This window comes from Notolabrus celidotus, chromosome 13 (assembly GCF_009762535.1).
Source record: "Notolabrus celidotus isolate fNotCel1 chromosome 13, fNotCel1.pri, whole genome shotgun sequence".
NCBI lineage: Eukaryota > Metazoa > Chordata > Actinopteri > Labriformes > Labridae > Notolabrus > Notolabrus celidotus.
In genome coordinates, this window is record NC_048284.1 from 12363286 (window position 1) to 12376164 (window position 12879).

General features: G+C 38.6%; 1 protein-coding gene across 1 annotated transcript in view; it reads right to left on the bottom strand.

The window, feature by feature from the left end:
* Positions 1 to 12879, bottom strand: part of akap12b (A kinase (PRKA) anchor protein 12b) — a 70507-nt gene extending 57628 nt beyond the window's left edge. The window contains exons 1-2 of the mRNA XM_034699808.1: positions 12735 to 12879; positions 9127 to 9536 (exon numbers count right to left, since the gene is read on the bottom strand). Coding sequence (XP_034555699.1) covers positions 9127 to 9252 — 126 coding nt within the window. The 5' untranslated portion in view covers positions 9253 to 9536; positions 12735 to 12879. The remainder of the gene's footprint in view (positions 1 to 9126; positions 9537 to 12734) is intronic.

The window sequence follows — 12879 nt, forward strand, 5'->3', positions numbered from 1 at the left end:
AAAAGAAAAACAGTGTCTGTTTCTATAAAAGAAACCCAACTTCACCCTCAGTTTTTTGGTTAAACTGTCAATATGACGATTAAAAGAAAGATTATCATCTTAGAGAAAACCCAAGTATTTAAATGTTGGGACACATTCGATTTCCTCATTTGTGGAAGTGAAAATTGGAGAGTCATCATTCTTTCTTTCTTGCATTTAAAACCAGACTCAGTTCACAAAGATTCATTTGTACTGTGTTAGATGCAGCTTGTAGTTTGTTAATTGCACTAGATAGGGATGACACTGAAGTGTACAAAATGGTGTCGTCCACATAAAAATGAAACTTTGCATCCATTGCATTTTTACATAAGTTATTGATATAGATGACAAATAAGATAGGACCCAATATGGACCCTTGCGAGACACCATTTGTTATATTCATAAAGTCAGAAGCTAAGCCATCAACCCTGACACATTGCTTCCTACTGCTGAGATAGCTTTCAAACCACTGAACAGTTCTCAGCGTTCAGTTCTTGATTTGTTTTATTTCCAGGCTTTCTTACTAATCACCTGGCTGTGTTACATACTTCTTTCTGATTGGTCAAAACCCTATAATAGTTAATAATTTTAAAAAGAAAGGCGACACCAGGGGTGACCTGATCACACACACGTCATATTAAATCAATCCACAGGAAAGAGCCTGGCACATATCACCACTGACTGTTGACACTGTTGCAAAAAAATGCTAGTTTCCATTAGCACTCTATATCAGTGGGCAACAACACTGAGAATGTTTTTAATATTGGATCCTGTCTTGCAATCTAGGCAACAGCTGCAGAGCTGATAAGGGTATCTCGAAGTTGATGATCGGTAACATAAACCATAGTGGTAGTGCTAATTGCTGTATGTTGTTAAAAGTTGTGACATTTGCCTAATTTTGTTTAAAGGTTTGTGAAGTCCTGTACACCTTGTTTCAACAGCCAACCCTAACCCTAGTGAGCGGGTGGTTATGTGAATTAAAATCCCAACAGGGTGAGCAGGTTTTTGTTGGGCTGTAACTTTTGTTTTGGAACATTTTCAACGGCTTAGTGTCTTCAGATGTATGAACACACTCTGTTTGGGATTAATGGAAGGAACTTGAAAGTTAATTTTCTCATGCGTATTTTGAAATCCTAATTTTGAAACATTTCTTATGTCAGAGCATGTTTTAAACAGGCTTACTCATGAGGACTTAGTCATGTTCTCTTTCATACATTTCACAGTTGATTAACTCTGATAACCATCGTCACTTGACTTTCTGCACTAACACGAAAAATTGAATTACTAACAGAACTCGTTGAACCTGCTGCACAGACGTGTTGTGTTCACGACGAAGGTAAAACTCAAGAGCAGTTAACTGGCCTCTGACGGTAGATATGAGTTCACAGGCTGTTCAGTCTGTAGGTTTATGCTGCAGAAAGTATCTTCATATTAAGATTTCAGAGAGAATTATGCAAGTGGAGATCTGCTTTTGCATACAAGTTGCAACAGTTTCATTCTGGATTTGTGGATTATATGACGATACCAAAAGAAAATATGCAAAAAATTCATCTAAATTTAACTCAAACTGAGTTTTTGCTTCATGGTCCACATTTAGGAATCTCTTGATATTCAATCAAACACACCAGAATAAAAAAGGTTAAAGCAACACAGCGTTGCACTGCTTGGGTTATCAAGTTTAGATTCTCTACATATGCAGTATTTCATTCATTCATTCATGCATAAACAGGAGCTCATTTCAGTGTTTCATGTAAAGTGTTGGTTGTAAATACATATCACAAAACTTATACTCCAGAGTGGAAGAAATGTGTCTTTATTTTGTTTCTATATTTCCTCCTCATAATCCCACTACCACACTGAGTTTGCTATTTTTTCCTCTCTGCCTCTGTCATCAGTGTCTTTTAAAAATCAGCCAGGAGGGAAAACTATCAGCCGATTCATCTTCCTTTATGTCACCCTGGTGACTCTTTTTTTCTCCCCCCCTCTCTCTCAGCGCTCCACACTTGTCCCCTATCCCTGTGCCCACCCAAAATGCTGCCCCACCCCCCTCCTCCCCATGTCGGTTCCTTCCTCTTGTTTTGAACCGGTGCACACAGGGGCCCCCGGCCTGTCCCCGTCCTGTCACATCCTCAATGGATCCTCTGTTTGACCCCTTCCGCCTGCCTCCCTCCCTCCACCCCTCACCTTCTATTTCTCTCTCTCTGCTAACAGGATAATCAGAGCCACAGTAGCGTCTGATCAGCTGCAGCTCATTATACAGGAACGCACCAGCCTTAATCAGCGCACATTACATTACATAACATGATGTGATGTGGGATCATTGGAGTCACCTGCCGATTGATGTTGTGATAGGAAGACATGACATGTGATGCAGAGGTCTCATGTTCGAGGGGCTTTTTGGCTGTGTTTGTCATTGTTCATGTGTCAGCTGTGTGCATACACTGACATAATGGTGACAGTGGATTGAGAGACAGCTCCTATATAGGTAACATGCAAGAAAAGGAAGAAGATAAAGAATATAAAGCAGAGAGAGCAAAGGACCCATGCACCTTAATCCTCAGTCAGTTATAAGAACTGTACTCTTTGATTCAGGTCATTCTAGCAATATTACTTAAAAAAAACTACTTTCATATTCAGTTTTCTCTTTGACACAGTAACCGGAAGCTGTGGCATCATTGTTGGGCCAAGTCACTGGTGCAATCACAAACATTTCAACAACAGTGTGCAGTCAAACCTAGCCAAGAGTTAAAAATTAACTTTATGTGTGTGTGTATAAGGCGGACTGTAGAGGCTGAAGCAGCACTGAGTCTTATACTTCCAGTGAAGAGTGTTTTAAATGTATTCCGCATTTTTATTTGTAAAAAAAAAAAGTTTTGGGGAACTTGATTGCGTGCGCTTACAGCAGCCAATAGCAGCTCTTAGGTGTTTCTATCTCCAGCCATAATGATGGGAGTTGAACACATCACTACCAAGCCGAAGCTTGCTTGTTATCTTTAAGAAATATGCTCGTCTACAAGTGATTCAGGGTTTGGAGAAAAGGTCATAATACCCATCAGTGCTCATCTGTAAGTGAAGTAATTTGAGATGGCGAAATCTGTGTGTTTTCCAAAGCCTTTGTATCAAGCAATGTTGTTATTCCCCTCGTTCCAGTTATCACGGACCAATCAGAGCTACTCCCCAACCCTCTGTCTTGATTGGTCGAGTGGCAGCCCCACTACGTCGCCCTGATTGGCTGGGAAGCCACTTCTTCCTCATAGAACGCGCACAACAATATTTTGTGGCCGGGGTTAAGACAGCAGAGAGGGGAGGGGTAGTGTGGACATTCAAAATCTCTCTCAGATCTGATGTTTATATCACAACTACCAACAGCAGCTTCAAGGGGTTTATCCCAATAAATACAATTTCTTCTAAATAAAGATTGACTGATTGATTGATTGATTGATTGATTGATTGATTGATTGACTGATTGATTGATTGAAATCAAAGCTGAATTTAAAATGGGTAATATGGGGCAAAGGGTCCCAGCATCTATAAATCCTGCACTCTTTAAATCTATTCACATGGGTTTTAAAGCATAGGTAGCCAGCTCATCAGTTGTGCATTGTGGCAGTATCCATATCATGATGTCAAACACAAGGCAGTGTTTCTTTGGACACAAAGTCTGTATTTCCCCCTGAGTGTATGATGAGTCAGCAACTTTTTCTTATGCAAGCGTCTGTAAAACACCATTAAGGATACACAAAATATACTTTCCTGTCATTGTTGGGCCAGGATCTTTCATATACAGTAAGTTACAATGCAGGACCTCTGCCACAAACAAATCTCAAGCATCTGTTCTGCTTTCGTGGGAACTTTAAAGGAATGTTTACAGTACACTTTCCGCATGGGACTATTTCCTGAAGCTCTCACCACACAAGGCTCAAATTCAATTCATCATCAGACCAGGAACTATGAAATTTGGCCCTCTTTTAGGATCAGAATTTTATCTTCTTTAAGAATTATTTTTGGGGGGTTTTATCCCTTTATTGAGATGATAGGGAACTAGAAAGAGTGAGTGGGGAAGAGGGCCATGGACCAGATTTGAGCCTGGGCTATAACCTCTGTTCAAGGTCACATGATTTATGGGGGCATTTTTTGGATTGAAAGTTAGATTGGGCACACTTTGAAGCTTGGACATGCCTTTGTTTGAGCAATAAAGCTGGAATATGGGGACACCAGTTGCTTAGTAGGTAGAGAACAGGCGCCCCATGAACACAACAGTCCTCAATGCACTAGCTGATCGAGTCTCGGTTCTGATATGTTTTGTGCATGCCCCCCCCCCCCTCCCTCCCCTCTCTCACTCCACATATCCTGTCCTATCAAATAAAATGCTAATCCCTCCTCCTCCTTGTGTGCTTGGTATTAATGCACTTATCAAAACAGTCACAGAAAAACATGTTTGGATGACAGAAAATGTCTTCAAAATACTCTTCAAAGATGAAGTTAAGCTAAATAATATATTTTGTAGCTTTAATAAGGTGTTCTGTTTCTGTACTGTAAGCCTTAATTTATGTTTCGTCCTCACTGTGATTATTGTGATATCACATAAATGTTGTTGGAGACTCAGAGGTATTAGGAAGGCGGGTCAGTGCGTGGTGCTGGAGACACATTGCTATAATTCCTCGGTGAAGTGAGGAGGATATTTATCGACTGTGTATCAAGCAGGAAGGCTTTAACCGAGCACACACTGTTACCATCCAAACATTTTCCTCCTTCCTTCTCCTGAGAACATCTCATCTATACTTCATAAACCATTTGTCTGACCACAACACATAACTCACCAGTATGTGTCTACCATTTAATCTGCTTAAACGCTTGTTTCCATGTTTATCACTCACAGAGAAGACTCGAGGCTTACTGGCACTCCTCAGTTTTTCTGAGATTATGTGACAATATTTTCTCTTTTTGTAAGGCGCACACAAACATACAGAAACAACAACCATGGAAACTTGGAGGGACTGTTCTTTAGGGGGGAGTATTGGCAAGAACCTCACGATGCGATACGCATCACGATACTTGGGTCAAGATACAATAGTATCATGATATATCAGGATATCACAATATTGTGATATATTTTGATATTCTACACAGTTAACTAAGAAAAAAATAGAGATGATGTATATGTAAATCACACAGTATTACTCAAAATTGAAAGGACAAATAAAAGTGACATGTCATGCAAAATCGACTTTTTAATGGTTCTCTACCTGAAATACGTGTCCCTGGCATGTCTACAAACCCCCCGAAAATGAAAAAAATCCATTCTGCCCCTGTTCTGATTTCTCCACCTTTCTGTGAATGTGTGCTGAAACGAGCCATTTCAGTTTTAAGTGTTTTTTATACGTCATAACGCCATCCGGTCTGTAACGGAAGTCAGAGCTCGGAGCTTGTTCAGCCCATAGACTGTATAAAATACAACTCAACTCCTCTTCCGTTTTTCATTCCCTGCACACACGTGTGCTAACAAGGCGCTTAGGAGGGAGGCATACTAGTTGTAGGCTGTCTTAATAAACACAAAGGTCGGTTTTATTCCCCACGTCTGCGGATTTGAAGATCTAGTGGTTGATCTTTATTTTTCATGGAAAAGTGCTAGCGCTAGTTAGCATAGCCACATAGCTACATGTTCGTAGATTTGTATAAAGACACACGTCGACATACTGACAAATAAAACAACAACAAACACAAAATCTGTGACCAATCGTTCAGTAAGGTCCTGCTGCAGGCGCCTCTCCGAGGGTTAAAGTAACGCGGGTCTGAGAGCAGCTGCGTCTATGCAGTCAACATGTAAACATTAGATCAACATGCTGGACAGCCGAGGCCACATCCACTTCCTGAGGGGGCGTGTTCAGAGAGATCATTCTCATTTAAAGGCACATACACAGAAAACAGCTTGTTCTAAGCAGTGCTGAAAAAGAGGGGTTTACAGGCATGCCAAAATCTGATTTCAAAGTGTTTTTTGAGCAATAAACTTTAAAAGACATGTTTTGGGGATCTCTTAGACCAATATATTTTGACGAAAAAGAGCATAATATGTCACCTTTAAGTCAAAACTATTTGATTGAAAACAACTTTTCCACTTGAATGTTTTTGAAATACTGAAGTCGTATTTTAGTACCAACTCGGCTAAAATATGAATTTTTATTTTTACAAAAAAAAAATCAATATTAAGAATTGAAATATCGATATTATATTGGAGGTCAAAGTATTGCGATATATTGACGGATTGATATTTTTTCACACCTCTACTGTTTTTTGTGCTTCAGATGTCACCTTGATAGTGATTTGTTTTTTGTTTTGCAAGTGCTCACAGGCCTACAAGGTTCTTTGAATCTTTCACAAGGCCTCAAATACTTGTTGGAATAAAACCGGAAATATTAAACTAAAAATATCTTAAGTACACACGTAAGTGACGCTTGCATAATGCCAGGAGAAGAGACTGTAAATATCTTTTCTATTAAATCATTTTTATGTATTGCTTTCACATTTCAGTATTAAAAGTATTCCTAATTGTCTGAGACAGACAGTCTCATACTGTGGAGCTTCTCAGCTCATATTACTGACAGTAATCAGGTTAATATGTGCGTCACGGTCCCTCCTCAGTAATGACAAAGAATTATGAGTTTGATTGTTTCTCATTTTCATGCACATGATGCTTCAGTTTGTGCTGTGGCTTTTTTCATTGATTTGTTTTGAAAGTGAACTTGAATAAGTGTAAACAACAAACGATACGACTCCGGCTGGTATCAAAGCTGGCAGCTGTGCCATGATTGATGAAGAACACTTCATACAGAAACGACTCAGTGATAAAAAAAACTTGAGTTAGATCACAAGAAGTCTCTGTCCCAGTCACAGCTCAGAGATGAATGGATGTTCTCTGAAAAATCAGAATACAAGCTCTGACATATTTCACATCATACATCTCTCTGTCAAAGCTCAATCTGAGCAAACACAGCAGTTCTTGTAATACCTGTGACAACAAGCTCAGGGCTGAACAAAACACCCACACAGATGATGTCACTGCACAACTGTACAAACACATCAGCATGTAAAAAAACAACACAAACAAACAACTTCCATGTAGCTGAGATTCAAATCTGGACCAAATGTTTAACCCTCTGTGTCCTCTGTCTCACTTAATGTCTCCCTCATTGTCATTTGACCTTTGTGCTGACCTGTCAGGAACAGAGCCGGGCCACAAAGCGCGACCTGCTGACCTCCAGACTATTAAAAAAAGTCAATAAATCCAATAGGTCGTATGAGGCGTGAATAGAGCAGGTGGCGAAAACATACACAGTCATTAGTGAGCGCTTTCGAAATATTCATTCACACAAAGCTGAGCAATTTACACTGAGGTAAGAGTGCAGAGTCTGCAAGAACGCTGTGAGGGCGGCAGCTGGCCCACAACAAACTGCAAAGAGCATCACGTTAAAGCTTTGAGGAAGAGGTCAGAGGTTTTTAAGAGAAACAGAGGAGTCACTGGGTAATAAAGAGATGCATATCAGTGTTGCTTATAAGTTTTTATAGTGTCAACACTGCCTTCAGTGTCCTCACTTTAACTTTCTTCTATGAGGCTGAGTCAGTCTCTACACATTCACTGACTCTTCCCTTAAAATATGCTGATAATGTTTTTAATTTTCTATCCATCAGAGTGATCAAACTTTTAGTTATGTGGTAAAATTGTTAAACTTCACCTCAATTGCCACTATAACTGTTAACATTATTAGTATATATAGATATTTTTGGGAGATATGTCATGTTTGTTTTCTGTTTTTTCCTCTGTGCTCACTGTAAAATTGAAAAAAGGAAATTATGGCTTGTTGTGTTATTGTTTTTGTACTTCAATACTTGTGATGCACAGTATTCAGTTGTAATAGTCACTCACTATACATATCTTTGCATTTGTGACTTACGGTGTTGATCTGTCATTGTAAATCTTACATAATTCTCAATAAAAATATATAAAACTTCACCTCATGTGAAGGAACATATTTGCAAGCCAAGCAAAACTCTATTAATCATACATATAAACTTATGCTATATATGTGTTGTTGTTTTTTATTTAACCTTAGCTTCACCAGATTTGTCCAATTTGACATATTTTGGGAAACCAAGCAATATTGTGATAAGACTTGATCTGAAAGTGTTAAATATAAGATTATGGTTTAAATTTCCCCTTTGGGGAGGGAATAACGGACTATCTCATCTTATCTTATCTTATCTTGTCTTATCTTATCTTATCTTATTATACACTATAAAAGACATATGAATGAAAGTATTTCTTTACTTGGATTGATTTGACTGTATTTGTTCTCCTCAATTTTATGGAAGTTCTTTCTTATATTGATGTATTTAATATGAAAAGGATGCCTTATGATGTATAACCTAGCCTTTTCCTGCATGTATAACATAGTTTTAATGATTCAGTGTGTGTGGCTATCAGTCATGACATGAATGCAAAGTAACACTTTGACTTTTGATTTGTTTGGAATAAATCACAGGTTTGCAGGGGGGGGGGGGGGATATAGTGACTCTTGGAAATAAAAATATCAAAATAACATGATTAATGGAGTACAATGAGGAGTCAACATGTTATAATTTGTGGCATGGTCTAATTCAATCATTTTAACTGCTCTCATGTGGTTCAACAAAAACGTCAAAAATGTCAGAAGGAGAAATATGTGTTGCTGAATGAGACCAGAGTGAGACCCTGAGTCCAGGTTGCCTTTTGGTCTCAATGTAAATCTGGTCTGAACTGGGCTACTGCCGTTTTATTACTGCGGGACTGCAGACAACTCGACTCATTACTCAGCAAAAACACAGCGACAGGCGCACACTGAGCGCGCGCGCTGCAGCACGTAACTGATGCACAAAGTGAGACGCTGAATACTTAGAGGGAGGGGTCGGGAGGGGAAAGGAGGAGGGGGGGTCGTTGACAGGTAGACTATGTTTATAAACACACAGGTAGACTGAACCGGAATGAAAGCAGAATAAACGCCACTGAATAGATACATTCGACAGGGATGTCTAGAGGACAGTTATCGGGATCAAAGAGCTTCATTGGCGGCTTACCTTGCTTTCGAGGACGCTGCTCGCCTCCTGGTGCACGCTCACCTCCCCGGCGGAGGCGGAGGCTGAAGCTGAGGCATCCTCCTGGCTCTTCCCGTCCCGCTGCACTGAACTCTCTGCTGCTCCCATGGTGAACAAATCACAAAAGGTATACGAACTTCTTCTCGTCTTCACACCAAAAAAATCACAACCCCTCCGCGTCGAGATAAGACGAGTTACAGCAAAGCGAGCAATTCCAACAGCGTCCAGATGACGAGCTCTTCTTACAGTGCAGCTCCGCCCCGGGGTGGCCTGGATCTGGAGTGATGAAGTGAGAGGACCAGCAAACTCTTTTAGTACACCCCTCCACCACCACCTCCTCCTTTTTTCAGTATCACATGGGGCACGCCTTGCAGCATCAGAGAGAGCCGGTGCTGATGAAAGAGAGGTGATGAATGAGAGGTTAATTAATTAAATACATTTATTCCTTTCTATAACATTGTTTGTCCGCCTATGATAAAAGGTCAAGTCAAGAGAAGTCAAAAAAAAAGTACCAAAAACAAAAAAAATGTGAGAAAATATATTTTTTGTATTCGGAAGAGGATTTGGGACACCAGAGAAATCAAAAATATTGTAATTATTATTGAGAAAAAAGTCATAATTCTGAGATTAAAATTCTGAGATTAGAGTCATAATTCTGAGAAAAAAGTCATAATTCTGAGATTAAAATTCTGAGATTAGAGTCATAATTCTGAGAATAAAGTCAAAATTCTGAGATTAAAATTCTGACTTTAAAGTCAGAATTCTGAGATTAAAATTCTGAGATTAAAATTCTGAGTTTAAAGTCAGAATTCTGAGATTAAAATTCTGAGATTAAAGTCAGAATTCTGAGATTAAAACTCTGAGTTTAAAGTCAGAATTCTGAGATTAAAACTGAGAGTAAAGTTAGAATTCTGAGATTAAAATTCTGAGATTAGGGTTAGAAATCTTAGATTAAAATTCTGAGATTAGAGTCAGAATTCTGAGATTAAAATTCTGAGATAAGAGTCTGAAATCGGAGAATAAAATTCTGAGATTAGGGTTAGAAATCTGAGATTAAAATACTAAGATTAGGGTTAGAAATCTGAGATTAAAGTCAGAATTCTCAGATTAATATTCTGGGGTTCAAGTCAGAATTTTGAGATTAAAGTCAGAATTCTGAGATCAAAATTCTGATATTAGAGTCAGAATTCTGAGATTAAAATTCTGAGATTAGAGTCAGAATTCTGAGATTAAAATTCTGGGATTAAAGTCAGAATTTTGAGATTAAAGTCAGAATTCTGAGATTAAAATTCTGAGATTAGAGTCAGAATTTGAGATTAAAATTCTGAGACTAAAGTCAGAATTCTGAGATTAAAATTCTGAGATTAAAGTCAGAATTCTGAGAAAATTGACCTTAATTTTTTTTTCCAGTGGCCCTAATACTATTCCGCATTTGTAACATTATATGACATCTACTAAAATATAAATCAATGTAATTGGCCCTGAGATTAATATTTTTAGTGGTTTTGCTGGCTTCTTAATGTATGCATACTTTAAAAACAACTTTTTATCAGTCAATAAATAAAATCATCAGTCAATTGATGGTGTGTGTGTTGTTACTCATTTTAAATCAGTAAGTAAAATGTATGCTCAAACATGTCCTTTTAAACTAGATCTCAGTCTCTCATACACACACACAAACACACATGCAGTATATGACTCATTTCTTGCTCAAGCAGGTGACACATGTCAGAGATGCTTTGTGCGTCGAGTATCTCTGCCTCGCTCGTGAGGAGGTGATGTTAAGTTTCAAATGCTGATTGCAGGTTGAGCCGTGTGCCATTTTGTTGGAATTTTTGAACGCACAAATTACTGCTTGAGCACACACAGCCAAGTTCACACAGGTCCAGAGTGACGGTCCCTGCAGCTAAAGCAAACTAAGAAGAAGTCACAGGATTACAACCTGTCAGGGGACACCATCGCGACTTTGCCTGAAAGAAAATTTAACGCACACTTTATAAATTTCTTCTTCTCTTTTCTCTCTGTATTTGTCTGCTCTTGGTTTCTATTCACACTCATACTTGTCTCATGATCCACCTCTGACATTATGGAAGAAGGACCTTGATATAATAAAAACCAAAATAAGTATATATATATATACATAAAAGAAACAATGAAGTGTGTTAAAAGTGTTCATACAGATGATTGGGTAAGGTTTAAAGTATCATTCATTAAAGCAATATCACATGAGAGGGGGTGATGTAATGAATATCAGCACTTCTGCCTGACACAAGCCACAGCTCAAGTGTCAAGGGTAATCACAGCAGTGCTAACAGTGAGTACAACGTCTCAACCTTGAGTGTGATATTGCTTTTAATCAACAGTTGCACAAGCAGCGTTTAGTAAAATAAAATGAATTACTATATTTTGATCCACCGGCTCAACTAAATCCACTAATTTACAGAAACTGGACTGTTTCAACAACCCTCAACATTCAACACTCATGGTACTTTGTGTACATGCCTGCAGTGGCGTTCTCAGGCTGTTTGAGGGGCAGGGGCAATAACAAACAAAACAGGCACCTCCTTCCAAACCCCTGGTATGCACAGTTTAGGGTGAATTTAAATGCATTGATTAAGCGGTAGCAAGAGGAGGATCTGGGGGTCATCCCCCAGAAAATTGTGAGCATCCAAGACTTAATTCCCTGCATTCTGGTGAATATTTTTGTGACCAATTGTGGAGGAAATAGAACTATGAAAATGGGAAACACAATACTATTGACATATGTCTATAATATTGATTATATTACATAAAAAACAGAATATAAAATTATAGAATTAACTACAAAGGGCACTTTTTTTAGGGATGCACGATATTATTGGCACGTTATCGGTATCGGCCAATATTGGCATTAAAATGAACTATCAGATATATAATTAACTGATAAAATAATGGACTGCTGTGCACATGTTGAGCTCATGTTTTAAGTTACATTTGAATTTAAGCAGCAGTCTGTAAGGTATGTGTAGCTGACTAATTTAGGCACATTTACTGTCAAAGAGTAAACCATTTTATTTAATTTGGGTTTAATTGTTGTACAGTTGCACTTTTCACATGTTCCCTGTGAACAGAGGTTAGGTTAACTTACTATGTCAAATTGTCCAAATTTGCCCTGGTTGTGGGTAGTCATCAAAACTGAGTGAAATAAAAGTGTTTTTATTTCAAGGTGACAGGTTGATTAATCAAGACCATACAAACACTGCCAGCTGCCTGTACTGTTAATTAACAGTATTCAGAACACCTGGTTGAGGCGGAGTGACACAAAGTGGACTGTTTAAGTGAACTTGTTGACAAGAAAAGCTTTAACTCACAAAAACAAGGGACAACTGGGTTTTAAATTAATTACACTCAAGTATTGACTGTCTACCTACTGTAACCTGTATAAAGGTTTGACCAGGTGAAATGACTTGAACCGACTTGACTTAAACTCCACTGCTGTGCTGCAGGAGCGCCGACAGAGATTAACTAAAAGAGAATAAATAAAAGAGCCCTAAATTGATAGTGAAAAAACGCATCTCAGTTTCTGAAGACTAAGTTATTAAAATGCAAACCTTTCTGTTGTGGCGTTGAAGAGGAGTGAGCTCACCAAACTGTTATCAACTGTGATTTCAGTTTGAGGCGACCGCTTCACTTCAGGTGTCATCAGCTGCATCTAGCATAACAAACATTTTACCGCGTTTGTTCGGATGTCATGGT